Raw genomic sequence first — 15,695 nt, 5'->3', positions numbered from 1 at the left:
AAAGAAAAAAAAGAGTATCTCAGCCAAGAGCAAACTTACTTACATTAGTCATAAAACACCAGAGAAGGGCTCTGAACATAGCCACCCCTGCCCAGCCCCATTCAAGCTACCACTAGGCTAATTTGGTCAGACTTCTCCCTCTGTCTCTCAAACACACACCCTCTTTCCCTTTCACAAGGATAACAGCACTTCCTGCTCTTTAAAAGAATTTATTACACTCATTTCTTTTGCAAGACAAGACCCAGAGGCCAGGAGGACTTTCCAGCTGGCAGGAACAGCAATGCTTCTAACTATACTGGAAGCGGATTCTGCCCCCCACCCCAAAGGAAGGCAGCGGGAGTCTAAGGAAGCAGGTGCCTGGCCCAGTGGAAGGGCTCCCCCTCACCGCCCACCCACCCCACGGGGCAGCAGCGGCACTGTTGGCTAGAAACTACAGGGCAAGCATAAAACCCTTCTGGACTTCTCGTATTTTATCTCTCAAGCTTGTCGGCATTTTGCCTTTTCCCACAACATTTGCCATCGCTGCTTTTATATAAAATATGTTACTTCCAACATCTGGATAGCACCTGTGCTCCTCCAGGTAGGCATGCTCTTTATCCTGTGGTTTTGCACCCCAACACATTCTGGCCCCCCGTGCCTGCACCCAGGATAGAAGGCTCCCGTTTTTTTAAAAGCAACAGGTCAAGCCAATAAGCTGCATCCTCACTCTTCACTTGCTGCCTTTTCTAGGGGGAACTTATATAGGAACTTTCATGGACCCTGGGTCTGGGGGACACCCCAGTGGTGACAGAGACTGCTCATTCACAAGGATCACCTTTTTCTCCCAGGCCCTGTCCCCCAGGGCAAGACGCTGAGCATGGTGAAGGGCCCCTGTGGAAACTGCAAAGAGGCCCTATTCTCTCATCTAGGGATATACTAATTTGTCACCAGGGCCTACAAAGGAAACGGACAGTTGGATCCCAACTCTTGCCCACCCCGTTCTGGGACTATCAAGGCTTCGATCCCAGGGAGGCCAGCTTGCTCCTCCACTCGCTTCCTCCACCTTCGGGCTCCACAAGCCTCAGGGACGAACAGTCACAGAGCTCCTCAGTGGCAAAGCTAGCCGTACCTCCCATAACAGACAGTTCCCTGTGTAGCACCTGCATCCTGCTACCCAAGGACCAGCTCCCTGGGGACAGGGTCTGCATCTTCTGTGCCTTCCCCCCAACCCCCCGCACCCAGCTGGGCCTGTTAGGTGCCCTCAAGCGCTTGTTGAGTTTAATCACTGTCAGCAGCTCTTGGGTCCTGAAGACCTATGTCCCTGCCGCTGGCTGACTTCCGGGGACTCAGACTTCCTGAAAACCCTGCCCAGGGGAAACCCCCAACATTTGGCCTGCCCTTCTGCCCCAGGCCTGAGGAAGACACGGCCTAAAACAGCAACCTCCAACCCACGGGGCCGGCCTCAGGTCTCCTCCTGAACTGTCCTTCACACCCTGGCCAGGCTGATGGTTTGGAAGAAACTGGTCAGTGGGGGGGTAGGGGGAGGGGAACAGCTGGGGGACCGCCCTCACCCACACTCCCTGCCTTTGCTCAGATCACTGCACCAGGCTGGAAAGCTCCCCTTCGTCCTTCAACCTCGGGGTCCTTCCAGGGATGATCAAGCCAGGACCTCCCATCTCAGCAAAGTAAGGAGAAAGCTCTGTGGCCGCAGTTCTTAAACCTGGCTTCCAAAAAAGGGGCTTTAAAAAAAGTATAGATACCTGGGGTCCCACTCCAGACCATTTAAGTCAGAATTTCTGGGGGTGAGGTAGGATGGGGGCCTGGTATTAGTATTTAGAAGAATAACCTTCGTGATTCCATCAGATTCTCAGAGATAGGACCCACAAAGTGGTAAGCACCAATAATGGTTATGTCATCTGGTCAGACAAGCCAGGCCAGAAACCCAAAGCCTCGGCATGGTTTATATACAAGCACCACCTTCCCAGGGCAGGCGAATCCCTTTCCTGCCTGCCGATTCAAGCCCTAAGGGACACATCTCAGCTTTGTTGGGATCCCGCAGGCAGGCAGATCAGGGCTTTGAAGGGAGTAGCACATGTCCTTGGGGTCAACGCTATCTTTTTCCTCTACTGCCAAAGGGGATTCTGCGGCTGACTTTGGACTTGGTGCACTTCTACCAAAAACTCAGTCTCCCAGAAATCCCTGGGCCTGTCCCTTCAGCTCCAGTACTGAGGCCTGGATTCCCCCACCCCCTTTCACACTGGCTGAGGGAGGCCACCCACTGGTTGAAGGCCAGAAGGGAAGCTGGGCCTCATGGCCTGGGCCCTGTCCAGGGTCCTGACTCCTGGTCAGAGCACTGTTTTTCCTGCCCTATAGCACCTCACTCCCGGTATAGAGGGAGCCCCTAGATCTATACCCTCAGGTGCACTCAGAAAGGCGGCCCCTGGCAGGTCATCACAGGGGCGGCTGCCGGTCTGGCGTAAACCCAAGCCCAGCCCTTACTGCGGCTTTTGGCTCCACTACATGCTGGTGCTGCTGCTATGCTAAGGCCTCCAGGCCATCAAATCCCCCAGGCCATCACTGTCCACGGTGGGAAATGAAGAGACAAAGGGAACCATGGGCTCCCCACCAGGGAGGGGACTACACCATGCTCATCAATTTACAGGCATCCTGGCTGGGACCCTGGGTCAGACTAGGAGCACACTGTGTGACCAGCCTGACAGCCACCCCACAGAGGTCTTACTCCAGAGACTGGATAGATGGGACTCACAGATCCCCTTCCACCACGGGGACCAAAGCCCTCTGCCCTCAGGCCCAGCAAACTATAAAGGCCCTCCTCCCCAACCCTTTCACAGAAAGAGAGGGGAACAGCCCAGCGAGGAGATTTAGTGCAAACATTATCTGCCGCCAAATCCTTGCTTTTCATCTCCGCCTTCTCATGAGCCAAATAATTTGGAAGCTTTCATTGATGGTTTCCTCTCGGCCCCACGACTGCTTGGAATTTATGCCGGCTATGGCTCAGCCTCCTCACTTAGGGGACGAGGGAAACCTCATAGGCTACACTCCAGCCTGCTGTGGGAGGAAAAGCTTGTCCTTGGCGACAGTTCAAGACAGGGAGGGCTGGGGCGCCTGGGTTGCTCAGTCGTTAAGCGTCTGCCTTTGGCTCAGGTCATGGTCCCAGGGTCCTGGGATCGAGCCCCGCATCGGGCTCCCCGCTCCGCGGGAAGCCTGCTTCTCCCTCTCCCACTCTCCCTGCTTGTGTTCCCTCTCTTGCTGTATCTCTCTCTGTCAAATAAATGAAATCTTTAAAAAAAAAAAAAAAAGACAGGGAGGGCTTCTTCAGCCCTCCTGGAGCCCAGGACTTGAGGGCGGGTATCTTTAGGCAGGCCTCAGAGCTGCCTTCAGAGGCCCCTGGGCTCGAACCCAGGGCCACGCACAACCAGTCCCCAGCAGGGCTGGGCATTGGCACCCCTACAATGATGTGAGTCTATTTTTAGGTGGAGAAAGGTTCAAATGCTCTGTGCTGGAAAACCCAAGAGATAGGGGAATTTTCAGCCCCATGCAAATCACTCTTTCCCCTTGGCCTTCACTCACACCTGTTTCCTCCCAGCTCCTGGCCTATCCAGGGTACAGATGGCAGCTCTGCCCCTGGGATCTCTGCCTTGAGAAATGGCCCCACCTCCTCCTGGTGTTTAGAGAAAGCAGGGCAGGCAGAGTGGGGGGAACCAGCCAGCCCCAGCAGTTCCCCAGAACTTCCCCACTCTTCTCCAACCTAAATAGCCACTGAGAGCGGAGGCAGGTTGAATTCTGAGACAGGTTCCTCATCTTCAAAATGGGCAGAGAATTCCTCCCTCCTAGGTACATGGAAGGCACATAAAAGTGGCTACTGTTTTACTAATGCAACCATAGTAACTGGGGAGCCTCAGTGGCTCTCAAGATGAAGGTAGGAAGGCAAGGTAGAGTGAGGGTGGAGGAGCACAGAGGTGGTCCCAGAGGCTCCAGAGCCCTATAGCACACTCTGCCTCCTGCATCCCAGCGCCCTTGAGCACATCCATCTACCTACTGAGCAGGGCTGGTCCAAGAGGGTGCTTAGAACTTCAAAGCAGCAACCCCCATGCCTGCGTAATTCCCAGCTTTTGTCCCAGTCCTTACTGCATTCCCGGAGGTATCTCCTTCCATCTCCATCCCTCCCCCATGGGGCCAAAGGAGGACACTAGGTTGGTGGATGGGGATGGGAGGCATCAGGTCTCAACCACCCCACCCCACCCCACACACAGAAGGAGAGTCCTAGGGTAGGCCAGCTCAAGGGAGGATGTGGGGAGTTTTTTCTCAAATGCAAGGTTCTGCGGAAGATGCCCCACTGCCCCCAAGGGGCTGGCTAACTACTGCTGGTCAGGATTGCCCCCAAGCCATGACTGTGGTTAGCAGGGACAGAGGGCTCCAGGCTCAGAACAAAGATACCCTCCCCCACTCCGTGTCAAGGACTCTGCTCCAAGACTCTGGGCCCTCCCACCCTTGGCAATATTGGCCTCAACAGCTTCAGGTCTTGGCTCTATAACCCTGGGATCCTCAATTTCCTTATTGTAAGAGATAGACTGAGAAGGACTAAAAAAGTGAAGTGTCCAGCCCAACTCCTGGCTAGGCTGAACAACATCTCCTTCAAAGGCCAGATTCAAACCCCCTGCTTCTTGGGGGCTCAATGCTCTTGCAGCTGCATCTGTGCAAAGGGCCTCTTCTGTGCCCAGTGCAATGCACTGAGGACCTGAGAGAGTGATGTGGCCCTAGGATGTGATTTCTCAGGGGCCACAAGAAGCAGGATCACGATGTCCATTCATGTCCAACACTACCCACCCCCCACGCTCTTCTCCACAGCTAGAGAAGTCATGAACACCTACCTCTACGTGCCGTAAGAAACATCCCAGGTCCAAGTAAGGAAAGCTTAGGATGCAGATACATAGGACATGGGCAGAAGGAGCAGATGACTTAACTGGATGATCCTTAGGACCGTAGCCCTCACCCCTGTATCAGCACATCCTGGCGCCCTTGGCTTAGCCTCCAGAACATGCCAAATCCGACCGCTTCTTCATCCACTGCCCCTATCCGGCTCTCAGCCACCGTGGCTTCTCTCCTGGACAACTGCAGACAAGTCCCCCTGGCTCCCGCCCTTGACCGCATATTTCATTCTCCTCACAGCAGCCAGTGGGGCCTTTTGTTAATGCGTCAGACTCTGTCATTACCCTGCTTACAATCCTTGAAAGGCTTCTCCTCTTGCTCAGCTCAACTGGAACGTCTTTACAACAACCTACAGTTATCAATGGCATGTGCACCCCCTCCCCCCATTCACTGCACTTAGCCACACTGGCCTGGCTCTGCAGGGCCCGTCCCCTCTGCCGGGAAGGCTCTCCCCCAGGCACCTGCAGCGTCCCCTCCCTTCCTCTCCACAGTTCTCCGCTCCTGTTGCTTCCTTCCCCACCACCACTTCCTCTTTGTCCGGACACTAGGCACTACCCACCTCCGAGGGCTTCTTTTCGTTCTGCCGGGGCCAGCCCGACTTGGTGCTGCTGGGCAGTTTGGAGCATCGTGACGCAGTTGTAGCGTGACCTGCAGAGAGAGCACAGCCCATTAGGGGCCCCTGGAAGGCCAGGGACACCACCCACCCACCCATCCCCGTCCAAGGACAGGAAGCCTGTAAGGGCTCTGGCTTGAATGTTCAGGAGGTGGAAACCTCTGTGAGCACCTGTCCCTGCTCTGGACCTCTCCAGGGACAAGTGGGGACGTGAATGCTTCCCCTGTTCACCAAGCACAGGGGCTTAGGAAATAAAAGGCAGTGACCTGGACTCACAATTGGCTTACTGTGTGACCCATGACAAGTCCCTTATCCTCTTTGGTCCTCTGCTTCTTCCTTGGAGAAGGAGGCCTTCTGTGGCCACGCTTCATTCCTGCCCCAGATGGAGACACTCTGGGATGATGCCCAGTGGATAGGCAGAGGCATGAAAGGGCAGTGGGATGAATGCTGTTCTAAAGTAAACCCATTTACCAGCTTGTCACCCTGGGCAAATGACTTTAGCTCTCTGGGGTCAAAGAGCTGTGAGAATTCAGTGACGCCATGCCTGTTAAGGCTTAGCAGAGTCCCCGGCCCAGAGCACGGCCTCCATAAACATGAGCTATCACTGCTAGAGTCTGAGGCCCTGGCTGGACTGCAGGACTACAGCTTCCACCCCGTGGGTCCAAGCAGTGGTAGCCACGGGTGGGTACAGTGGTGGGGGCTGGTGGGAAAGAAGTATGTCACAGCCCGGCCCAACTCTGCTGCAGCGGCCGAGACGCCGGCTCTTGCAGGTGCCTGGCCCTCAGGGGTTCCTGTGCCTGAGTGAAGTTAGAAGCAGAGGATGCGGTTCTTCTTGGCTCTATTGAGACAAGCCACAGGCAGTGTGGTTGTGGCCATAGAGGGCCGGACGCTCTGATCTCCTGCCACAGGGAGGAAAGGCTGGCCAGGTTAGACACCAGAGCCAAGCTGAGCAAACAGACCCTAAAGGGCAGTGAATGAGACCTGGAGGGAGGGAAGCGGCTGGGACTGACTGGCCGTCTCGGTGCATCTGTCCTCAGGCTCTTGGGGGCTCTCCCCAGCTGCTCACCACATACGTGAACAAACTGAGGTGCAGAGCTGCAGGGCTCCAGGCCCAGCCTCCCTGGCAATGAGTTCAGCCTCTTCCTCAGTGTGGGCTCCCCCCAGGGTGCACCGCCAAGCGGGATCCTCCCGGCAGCGCACCTCTCCTATGTAGGGCAGAACGGAACTCCTTACTGGACTGGCTCACACAGGCCCAGGTTCCTATGGCATCTGGGAAGAGCTGCCTTCTGGTACCAGAGAAAAGCTCTTGTCTTCTGCAAACCTCCCTTATCTCCCCCCACATTTGAGAAGAGGTTCCCTAAGCCCCCTTTCTCCTTGACAATCCCTGTGACCCCCAAGACATCTAGCTGCCACACCCAGCCCATACACAAGTCTACCTCTGGGATTCTCCTGCCAAGATCCCTTGTTAATTCCTTTCACAAACATTTACTGAACACCTATTATGTACCTGATCTAGCTGGGGATACCAGCCAGACATGACCCCTCTTATCAAGGAGCTTACCGCTAATTAGGAAATGATACTTATATCAGGTAATTATCATAAAACTTAACAGGTTTTCTGTCTGTTGTGTAGAGAATTTCTACACAGCCCTGATTTAACATAAAGGCCAGAGGGAGAGGGATATGTTCCTAGCAAACAGGAGCAGCAAATGCAAAGACCCAGAGAGGATATGATCTTTTCTAACCAGAACGAAACATGTGGGATTGAGACCTAGGGGGGAAAGGGGAGTAGGATGAAGAAGACAGCAAGGCTCAAAAGGCCACAGAGGTGTGGGGACTTTCTTAGGAGTACAAGGAACTGGCCTGATTTATGCTTTCATCAACATTGAGACCATGGGGCAGCCTCCCCCCATTTGGACCTGTGGACCTGATAATTATTCAAATGCTTTCCTGGCAGGAGCCCCAAATGGAAGGCCTTACTGTCAGTGGTGTCAGAGTTGTCGCTGCTGATGGAGTATTTTCGCCTCTTCTCTTCCATCTGCAACAAAAGGCAGGCCCCATTATACTTACAGGAGGCTCGGGAAATCCTCAGTCTCTTAGAAAACTGCCCGATAACCTACCTCCCCATACTCACCCTGCTGCAGTGGAATAATGAGAACAAGGCCCTGCCCTAGCCTTCTCCCCAGCCAGCCTCACCCTCTCTCCCCACCCACCCACGGGAGCCCTGGGGGTGGGTCAGGGGGCTGCATCTCCCACCTCCTGACCCCAGAGCCTCCAGATGAGCAGGAGTCTGCCCAAAGATGACAGAGGAAGGGCAAGGGGGTCAGTATCCCCAGAACAATGATTAGGGCCTGCTCAGCCCTAGCTTCCACTCAAGGCAACTCAGGTCCTCCAGAGAATCCACTCCCACCCTGGAGGAGGAGCAGAAAGGGGAAACAAGACTGACTGTTCCAGAGGAACCATGCCATCTGAGTTTAGAAACAAACCAGCTCAGACAGCACTGAGGACACATCCTAAGGGTGGTGGCCAGAGGAGTGTGGAAAAGAAGTAGGAGCAGGGAGGCTCCGAGCTGGGTCCCTGAGACGCGCCCAGCCCAGGGTGACTGGTCCTAGGCTGGGCTGCCCTCCCTCCTGCAATGTCCTTCTCCAGATAAGAGCATAAACCAACTTTATCTCAACTACAGTATTTTACTTCAAGGTAAGATGGGCAGCTCCCCACACTGAGCTCCTTCCTCTACCAACACTGGCTCTGCTCACGTTCCTAACACCCCGAGAAGCTCCGAGTTATTGGCTTCCTTACTACAGAGGCGCAGGGCCTTGTCTTGCTATAACTGGCTGAACTGGGATTTGAATCCATGTGGTCTTATCCCTGAGCCCACACTGAGCTGCCTTTGTGTCTGGGTGAGCTCTTGCCTGCGGACGGCGCTTTCCCACCCACTATTTCCTTGGACCCTGCAGACTCCAGGGTGGCAGAGCTTGCTCCGGTCTCCTCTTGGAGGGGAGGACCCCAAGGGGCTTGTTCACCTGCCTCGGGTCTCACAGCTAGTCAGGGGCCGAGTCCTAATGTGAGAACAGATCTGGGATTCGGGACCCAAAGCGTTTTCCACCATGTCCCTTGTTAGTCTGGAACCTGGGCTGCCTCACTGCCCGAGGCGAAGGGCAAGGAGCCAATGTCAGTCGAGAGGAAGTCCCGCTTCCCAGCCCAGCTGCAGGCCAACCAGGGTCCCCACCTCTGCTTGGGATCCCATGGGCCACCTGCCACTGCCACCCACTCCAAGTCTGTTTAAGCCGAGCCCTGGGTTTCCCCTTATCTCACGGTGGCCCCGCAGAGACAAGGGAACATGAGCTCTCTAAGGTGGGGCGTGACCATCCAGACCTCTGAGCCAACCAGGAGCCTCCTGCCTCAGACTTGACCTCAGCCAGGACCTTCTCCCCACTCTAGTGTCCCCTAACAGCAGGAACAGGATGACGGAAAGATTCACTGGGGCTGCTCGCTGCCAGCTCCACAGGGACAGGCAAAGTTCTGTCCAGAGGGTGCAGAGGTGCAGGAGGGAGCCTGAGGACACCAGCAGCACAGGTGCCCGGATGTAAATTGCTAAACACTCATTGTGGCAGAAGGAGGAGGATGCCTCGGTACACAGGGACCTCATGAAGCTCGCAGAGCAGCCCTTCTAAGCCAGCGGGCACGATGGCTGCTTCCCTTTTGCAGATGAGGAAAAGGAAGCACAGAGGTTAAGTGATTTGCTCAAGATCGCAGTGCTTATAAGAAGTTTATCTGGTCCAGGAGCACATGCCCTTGACCTTCAGACTTCTCTGCCTCTGTGCAGCAGAGTACCAGCAGCCCCGTGGCCCAGGTCGTGGACTGAATGGGGCAATAATGCTCTGCCACCCACAGGTGCCACCTTGCTGTCCTCCAGCGTCTGAGTGTGACAAAGAGGACTTTGACAGGGCCCTGACCCTACCCTGCATCTTACCAGCCCAGTGCTCTCACAGGTGGGGGCAGCAGCGGGAGCGAAGTGCTATTAACGCAATCCTGCCCATGGATCCCGTGTGTCTCCACTTCCAAGCCTGCATCTCCCAAAGGAGAAAAGCAGGAGCTCGGGACTCAGGGGGTGTCGAGTTCAAATCCTAGCTCTATCCCTCTACAGACCAGGGATCTTGGTAAAGACATACCTCCCCGAGGACAAGGACTCCATCTGGATTTTTACCTAAGTCTCCTCAACTTCCCATGTTGGCAACTGCTTCAGAATTGTAAAAACACTTTGAGAGGGCCAAACCAAACACATCTGTGGGCCAGAATCGGCTGGTGAGAATAACGAGAGCAGCATCAAGCCCTAAGCACGGTGGTTGGCTCTCCACGTAGGTGCTAGTCGTTTTGTGAAAATCTGGGGCCAGGTGAGGAGTCCTCCTCGCTGCGCCCACCCGAGCGGCTCCTGTACAGTAAGTCAGCCCGCCCGGAACAGGACCCTTGACTGCCAATGTCCTTCTCATAATGCTGTTTCCTGCTGCCCAGGAACCTATCACAGGTGACCTGCCAGCATGCAGACCTGCACCCCACCCTCAGCCAGCTCCCGTCCAACCTGCCCTCCGTGAAGACACCCCAGAGTTCTCCTGGGTAGGGTGTTATTAAGGGAGCAGATTTTGTGTGGCTTAATTGGAATAATAGCTAGGCTTCAGAGGGAAGCTCTGTTTTGTGAGTGAAGCTTCTTTCCTTTGAACCAAGTCTGTTCCAAAGGCCTCCCCGCCTCAGGTGAGGCTCCACTGTCAGTAGCTAACGAAGCTCTGAAGGAGGCCTGGGCTCTCCTGTGGGACAGCCCTTTGTCCCCGGAACCCCCCTTCCAACTCAACTAGGAGACAGGGAGGACTCCTTCACCAAAGTTGAAATCTAGGTCGTGGTGGTGGGTGGTGACACTTGGGTCTTAGCCTCTGGTTTTCTCTCTCCACTGGCCCCTCCAATCTCTCCCAAAGCAAGGTCTGCTCTAGGGAGAACACCCCAGTGTCCTAAGGCACTTACTTGTGGGGATAAAAGTGTTTCTGAAGCCCTACCTATAGAGGAGTCTAGGAAAGAAAGGGTCCCCTTTTCCTTCCCTTGGCACCTCATACACCACCTCAGCACAGAGACAGAGAGAAGGAGCTCTCCTTCAGGAGCATGGGTGTCCTACTGTTCTTTCAGTGGAGAGCCCACAGCCTCTCTGTGCAATCTCTGCCCCACAGCCAACCCCTGGGAAGTCCAGTGGGCTCTCCCTTCAGAACACATACGCTGAATGCATCCACTTTCCCTTCTTCTCTACTGCTGCCACCCTGTCCCACCCTGGCCCAAACCAGTCCCATCTCTTGCCTGGACTTCACATTCATCTCCCAGCTCCCGCTATTGCTCCTCCCCAATCTAGAATCCACACAGCAGCCAGAATGACCTTTAAAAAAACATAAATCAGATCATGTCATACCCCCTTTTTAAAATCTTTCAAAGGCTTCCTGCTGATCAAAGGACAAAACTCAAGCTCTTGACCACAATATCCTACATGATCCGGTCCCTCCCTACCTCAGCAAGTTCACAGGGACCACTATCCCCTTCCTCACTGCTTTCTGGCTACACTGGTCTCCTTTCATCTCCTGAAATAAGCCAAATATTCCATGCTTCAGGACCTGTGCACAGGATGTGCTCTCTGCCTGGAAGGTTCTATGTAGTCTATGCATGTCTGACTTTTTATCCTTCACATTTCAGCTTAAATGTCAAGGAGGTCTATGCCAGTTACTTTATCTAAAGAGAGCCCACAGTGCCGTTAGTCAACATCTGCAGAGCATCCACCACAGTTACTGTCTGCCGATCTACTTGTTGAATGTCTTCCTCCTTGGAGAGGGGAGTAAGGAGCACGTCTGTCTGATCTCTGTGGGAGCCCCCATGGCCCCTCGAGTTATCCCCAGCACACAATAGGGGCTTGGTACCCAGGGAGTGCTGAGTAAGTTCTTGTCCCCTCCCTGTACAAGTGTGGGGAGCACACAGCCCAGCCGGCCAGCCTGCAGCTTGCAGGAACAAACACCCCAGGCCAAGATTTCACCCTGTTTTCACAGCCTGCCTTCCCCATCTTAACCTCACACATTTTCCAGGAGGCTTTATTTGGTAGGGCTCCTGGCTAATGATCAATGTCAACTCAGTAATAGGGCAGCAATTTGGTGGCAGATGTTTTCTTGGCAGCACTAGCCATTGGTCTTAGTGGGGGCCTTGGGTCTGGACTTGAAACACCAATGCCCAATGCCAGCCCCCTTTAAAGACCTCTCCACAAATAAACTCAAATAAACACCCTGGGCCTCCATTAACGCTCTTCCAGCTGACCCTGGGAACAGTGGGCCTTTCAGCTCTGCTAGTGCAGCCGCTCCCTGGGCAGTTAAAACACCCCAACCTGGCCTCCAGCCTCTCCTCTCTGGGGGCCACCAGGCCTGCCCTGCCCGCCACCACACACAGCAGGACTTCGTCTTCCTCCTTAAAAAAAGCAGGGGGGGCGGCTTTCATGCAGGCAATTTACCATTCCAGACACAATCTTTCAAAAAGAAACAAAAACTCTCCCTGTCTGAGGCAGACCGCTTAGGCGTGTGTGTAATAAGATGCTAATACAATTTAATGATATTTCGGCTGGAAAACCTGTCCTCAGAGCCTCCTTGTGTCGGGAAGGCCAGACGTTCAGAAAACAAGAGCTGCACGCTCTTAAACCGCTGTAAGTGGGGGTCAGAGCCCCATCTTTCCTATCTCTCATTAACTTTAATGCCTTCTTGGGGACAGTAATCACCATTACAGAAATGACTTTGTACACACGGATCCTCAAACCTGCCTCTCCGAGCATAGGGGCGCCTGAGCCCTCCTCTGACACTCATCATGGCCCACCTGCAATTCCAAGTGTCCCAGAGGGTACCCAGCTCCCTTGGAACATGCTGCCCACACCCGCTCCCTCCCCAAACCCAGTTCTGGGGACATACCTAGGGGGTCCTGGAAGAATGAAAGGGGTTTTGTCTACTTTGTCCTTCGGCACCTTCTCACCCTACCCTCCACCTCAGGGAGGGCAAAGCTCAGTCCGCTCGCTCCCACAGATGGCTGCCCATTGGCAACTGCAGGGTTCTTCCGATCCCTTCTTCAGAGAAGGGAGCTGGCTCTCTGGCCTAGCCTAAAGGGGAGAGATCAAAGGTCAAAGCTGCATTTGGGCCCTCAGTAGATCATTAGTAATAGTAAAAATGGCCAATACTAATCAAGTGCTTACCCCATGCCTGGCTTTGGGTTTAATCTTCTTTAGGCAATATACTGCTCAATCCATACACCAATCATGGGGTAGGGACTGTTATTAACCCCACTTGCAGATGAAGAAAGTGAGGCACAAAGCAACTGTCACAGCTGGTAACTGCATAGCTATAGCATTCAAACCCAGGCTATCTGACTCCAGGTGGTGCACCCTGCCCCGCACCTAGGGCTAGGATGCACAGGCCTACAACCCCAGAGTGTGGCTGAGGTACTCCAGATTCCTATGGGCTATCTGAGAACCTCCCTGGGTTCCTAAACTTCTAGCCACACAGTCAGGGTCCTATGTGGATGGAGGACAAAGCAGGCCAATCCTGGCCTTCCCCTGGAGCACCTAAAGGCAGAACTAACTGTGAAGTCTGTGAAGAGCCTGCTGGATGAGTTGTGAAGAATTTGGACCGGAAGTCACTGAACCCAGTCTTGGGTAAAAGAAAAACTACCTCCCCGTTACTTGGAAGTCCAGTTAACCAGAACACCCTGCACCCCCTCCCCCCCACCTCAAGGATGTGATAGTAGTCAGTGTCGAAGGCCTACCCTCAAGACTCTGGGGTGCACCTTGGGGACTGGGACCAGCAGTCCCACCTCACCCCCCAATGAAAGCCAAGTGGAAGCTCTCTTGGGTTAGTGTTACTGGCCATTTAGCTGTGCAATTTAGGCAAAGGAAAAGCATGCTGGATGGGAAATGTTCTGGAAACATTTGCTGCATCCCAAGTCCAAACAACTTTGTCCTTAAACACTTCATCTCCGAAAGTGCTGAGGAGACCTTTGGCCAAACAGTTTCAAGACCAACATTCACTACGAAGTCCTGCTGCCTGGGGCGAGGACTTCCCTCTACGAGGGATTTGCTGTAGAACCAAATGCTTTTCCACTCCAAACAACACCCAACAGCACTTGGGACAACGGAGAGGACTCCAGATCAAACAAACATCCCTTTTTTCCCCCTACCATGCAAACTTTCTCAATAAATTATTCGCCCACTTCGGATCAAAGCCTGTTTTGCAGCCTGTGACCTAAAAAGCAAATAGCGTCTCTTAAACATGAAAGCCCTCCTCCCTGCCTGGGTCGGCTTTATTACTCATTCCTTCCCCTTACAGTTATTCTGTTGTTATTTTCCTCCTCTGCTTGTTAGATCGCTCTGCAAGTCCCAACCCGCCTGAGGAAGAAGAGACGGGAGGATAGTGCGTTCACTTGGGGCCCTAAGGTGAGAGAGGAAGTCAGGGTAGGGGAGAAGCCAGCACCCTGGGAACCCAGGAAACAGGGCCAGGCCCGGTTGGCAGCTCCTTGCACGGCCCTTTTGCCAAATGTCCTACTGGGAATTTTACCAGTGAAAAGGAGGGAGTTAATGCCACTGTGGGAAGAGGGGCCAGGCGGCCGTACCACCACCTGGGCCCGATTTGGTTTGCAAACAGAAATGTTAAGGGGACGTCCTGACAGCCAGTCTAGGCTCAAAGCTCGGGGCTCCTCCCCTTTCCAACAAAGGCAAGGCGGCAGACCAGTCCCGCCCTCTCAGCCCCTCCCCAATCCTCTTTGGAGCCGCTCTGAGTGCAGAAACGAAGCCTCCCGATGACCCCCTACAAACTCAGCCTCTGGGTAAAACTTTGTGTCCCGCAGTGGATGAGCAAGGGGTGCTGAGCGCGGGAGCAAGGTCTGGAAATCTGCAGAGACCAGAGTCGCCCGGTGCAGCGTGCCCTTGGCTCAGGGCAAAGGGAAACACGTCCCCTCCCGCCTCCACCAGCCCCGGGCACTAGACCTGCAGCCAAGGTGGTTAAAAAAAAAAAAAGCGTCCCGGCCCGCGGCGGAGGCTAAGGGGATTGGGAGGGGGTGGCGCGCGCCTCCAGCCCGCCCCTGGAGGCAGTCCGCGGGACCGCAGGCTGGAGGCGCGCCGGCGTGATTCCGACCGCGGGAGCCGGGAGGAGGAGCCGGAGGTGGCTGCGGGGGGCTCCGGCCCAGGCGAAGGAAGGGCAAGAGGCGGTTCGGGCTGGGGGTGGTGGACTTAACGCTAGGGGTGGAGGGGGGGAGGGCTTTAGGTGAAGCGGGTAAGAGGAGCCGAGCCTCTTGGGAAGTGGGCAGCTACGTGTGGCGGGGGACTGGGTGTGTGGGGGATGTCCTGGGCCTCTGGAAGCCACAGCGAAGCCTTCCTGCCTGTCTCGCAGACATCCTCGTCTTCTGATATAACAGCTACGAATCGCCAAGCTGACCCCTTCTCATCCCTTGGCCTGGAGAATAGAGTGGCTCAGGCTCAGGCTCAGGGATAGGCGGGAAGGGACCGGAGGCAGCCACAAGTCTGCACCCAGGCGGGGAGGAAGCGGGCGGGTGCCGCTCCGCAGGCGCAGGCGAGTGGGTGGGAAGGAGGGAGGGAGAAAGGGAGGAAGGAGGTGAGGCCGGGAAGATGCCACTGCCGGGGGCGGGGCGCGGCCGGGGATCCGGGAGAGGGACTGCAGCGGTGCTTGGTGGGGGCTGGGGCTGCAATGTCACTTATGTGAGGGTCAGGTGTGCATGTCCCAGGCTGAGACTGCCACTTGCCTACATCTTCCCGGTACCACCCAGGGCGCAGGGACGGAAGCGGAGGGCAGGGGACTGCAGTACCGTCCCCGAAGCGGGACGCGAACCAGCAGAGTTGGGAGAAGGTAAACAAGGGCCACGCCCCCTGCCGTCGCCCCGCGGGCGCGCACCCGCCGCTCCGGCCGCAGCCGGTACATTTCCACTCTCCCAGCGCTTCTCCCCCGCCGGACTCCCGCGCAGCCCCGGAGGGGGGCTACCCACAACCCCAGCCCCCGCCCCGTACGCCGGGGCTGCACACCCGGCATACTCACCTGGAAAGGGTGTCCCCCGCCCCTCCAAAACACTGTTTAATTTGTGCAGAGCCTCC

The 15,695-nt window shown here is 55.3% G+C and overlaps 1 protein-coding gene across 9 annotated transcripts in view; it reads right to left on the bottom strand.

The window, feature by feature from the left end:
* Positions 1 to 15,695, bottom strand: part of JADE2 (jade family PHD finger 2) — a 52,675-nt gene that overhangs the window by 34,684 nt on the left and 2,296 nt on the right. For 4 of the 9 annotated variants that reach the window (XM_035014150.1, XM_035014151.1, XM_035014143.1 and 1 more), the window contains exons 2-3: positions 7,523 to 7,580; positions 5,489 to 5,577 (exon numbers count right to left, since the gene is read on the bottom strand). In XM_035014150.1, coding sequence (XP_034870041.1) covers positions 5,489 to 5,577; positions 7,523 to 7,580 — 147 coding nt within the window. Of the gene's footprint in view, positions 1 to 5,488; positions 5,578 to 7,522; positions 7,581 to 9,023; positions 9,828 to 10,879; positions 10,956 to 12,513; positions 12,699 to 12,791; positions 15,260 to 15,695 lie in introns of those variants that run through there. The other 5 variants (XM_035014147.1, XM_035014148.1, XM_035014149.1 and 2 more) reach the window with 4 other exon arrangements.

Source organism: Mirounga leonina, unplaced genomic scaffold (assembly GCF_011800145.1).
Source record: "Mirounga leonina isolate KUSES-001 unplaced genomic scaffold, KU_Mleo_1.0 Mir_168, whole genome shotgun sequence".
Lineage (NCBI taxonomy): Eukaryota > Metazoa > Chordata > Mammalia > Carnivora > Phocidae > Mirounga > Mirounga leonina.
This window is presented reverse-complemented; position numbering and strand designations above follow the sequence as displayed.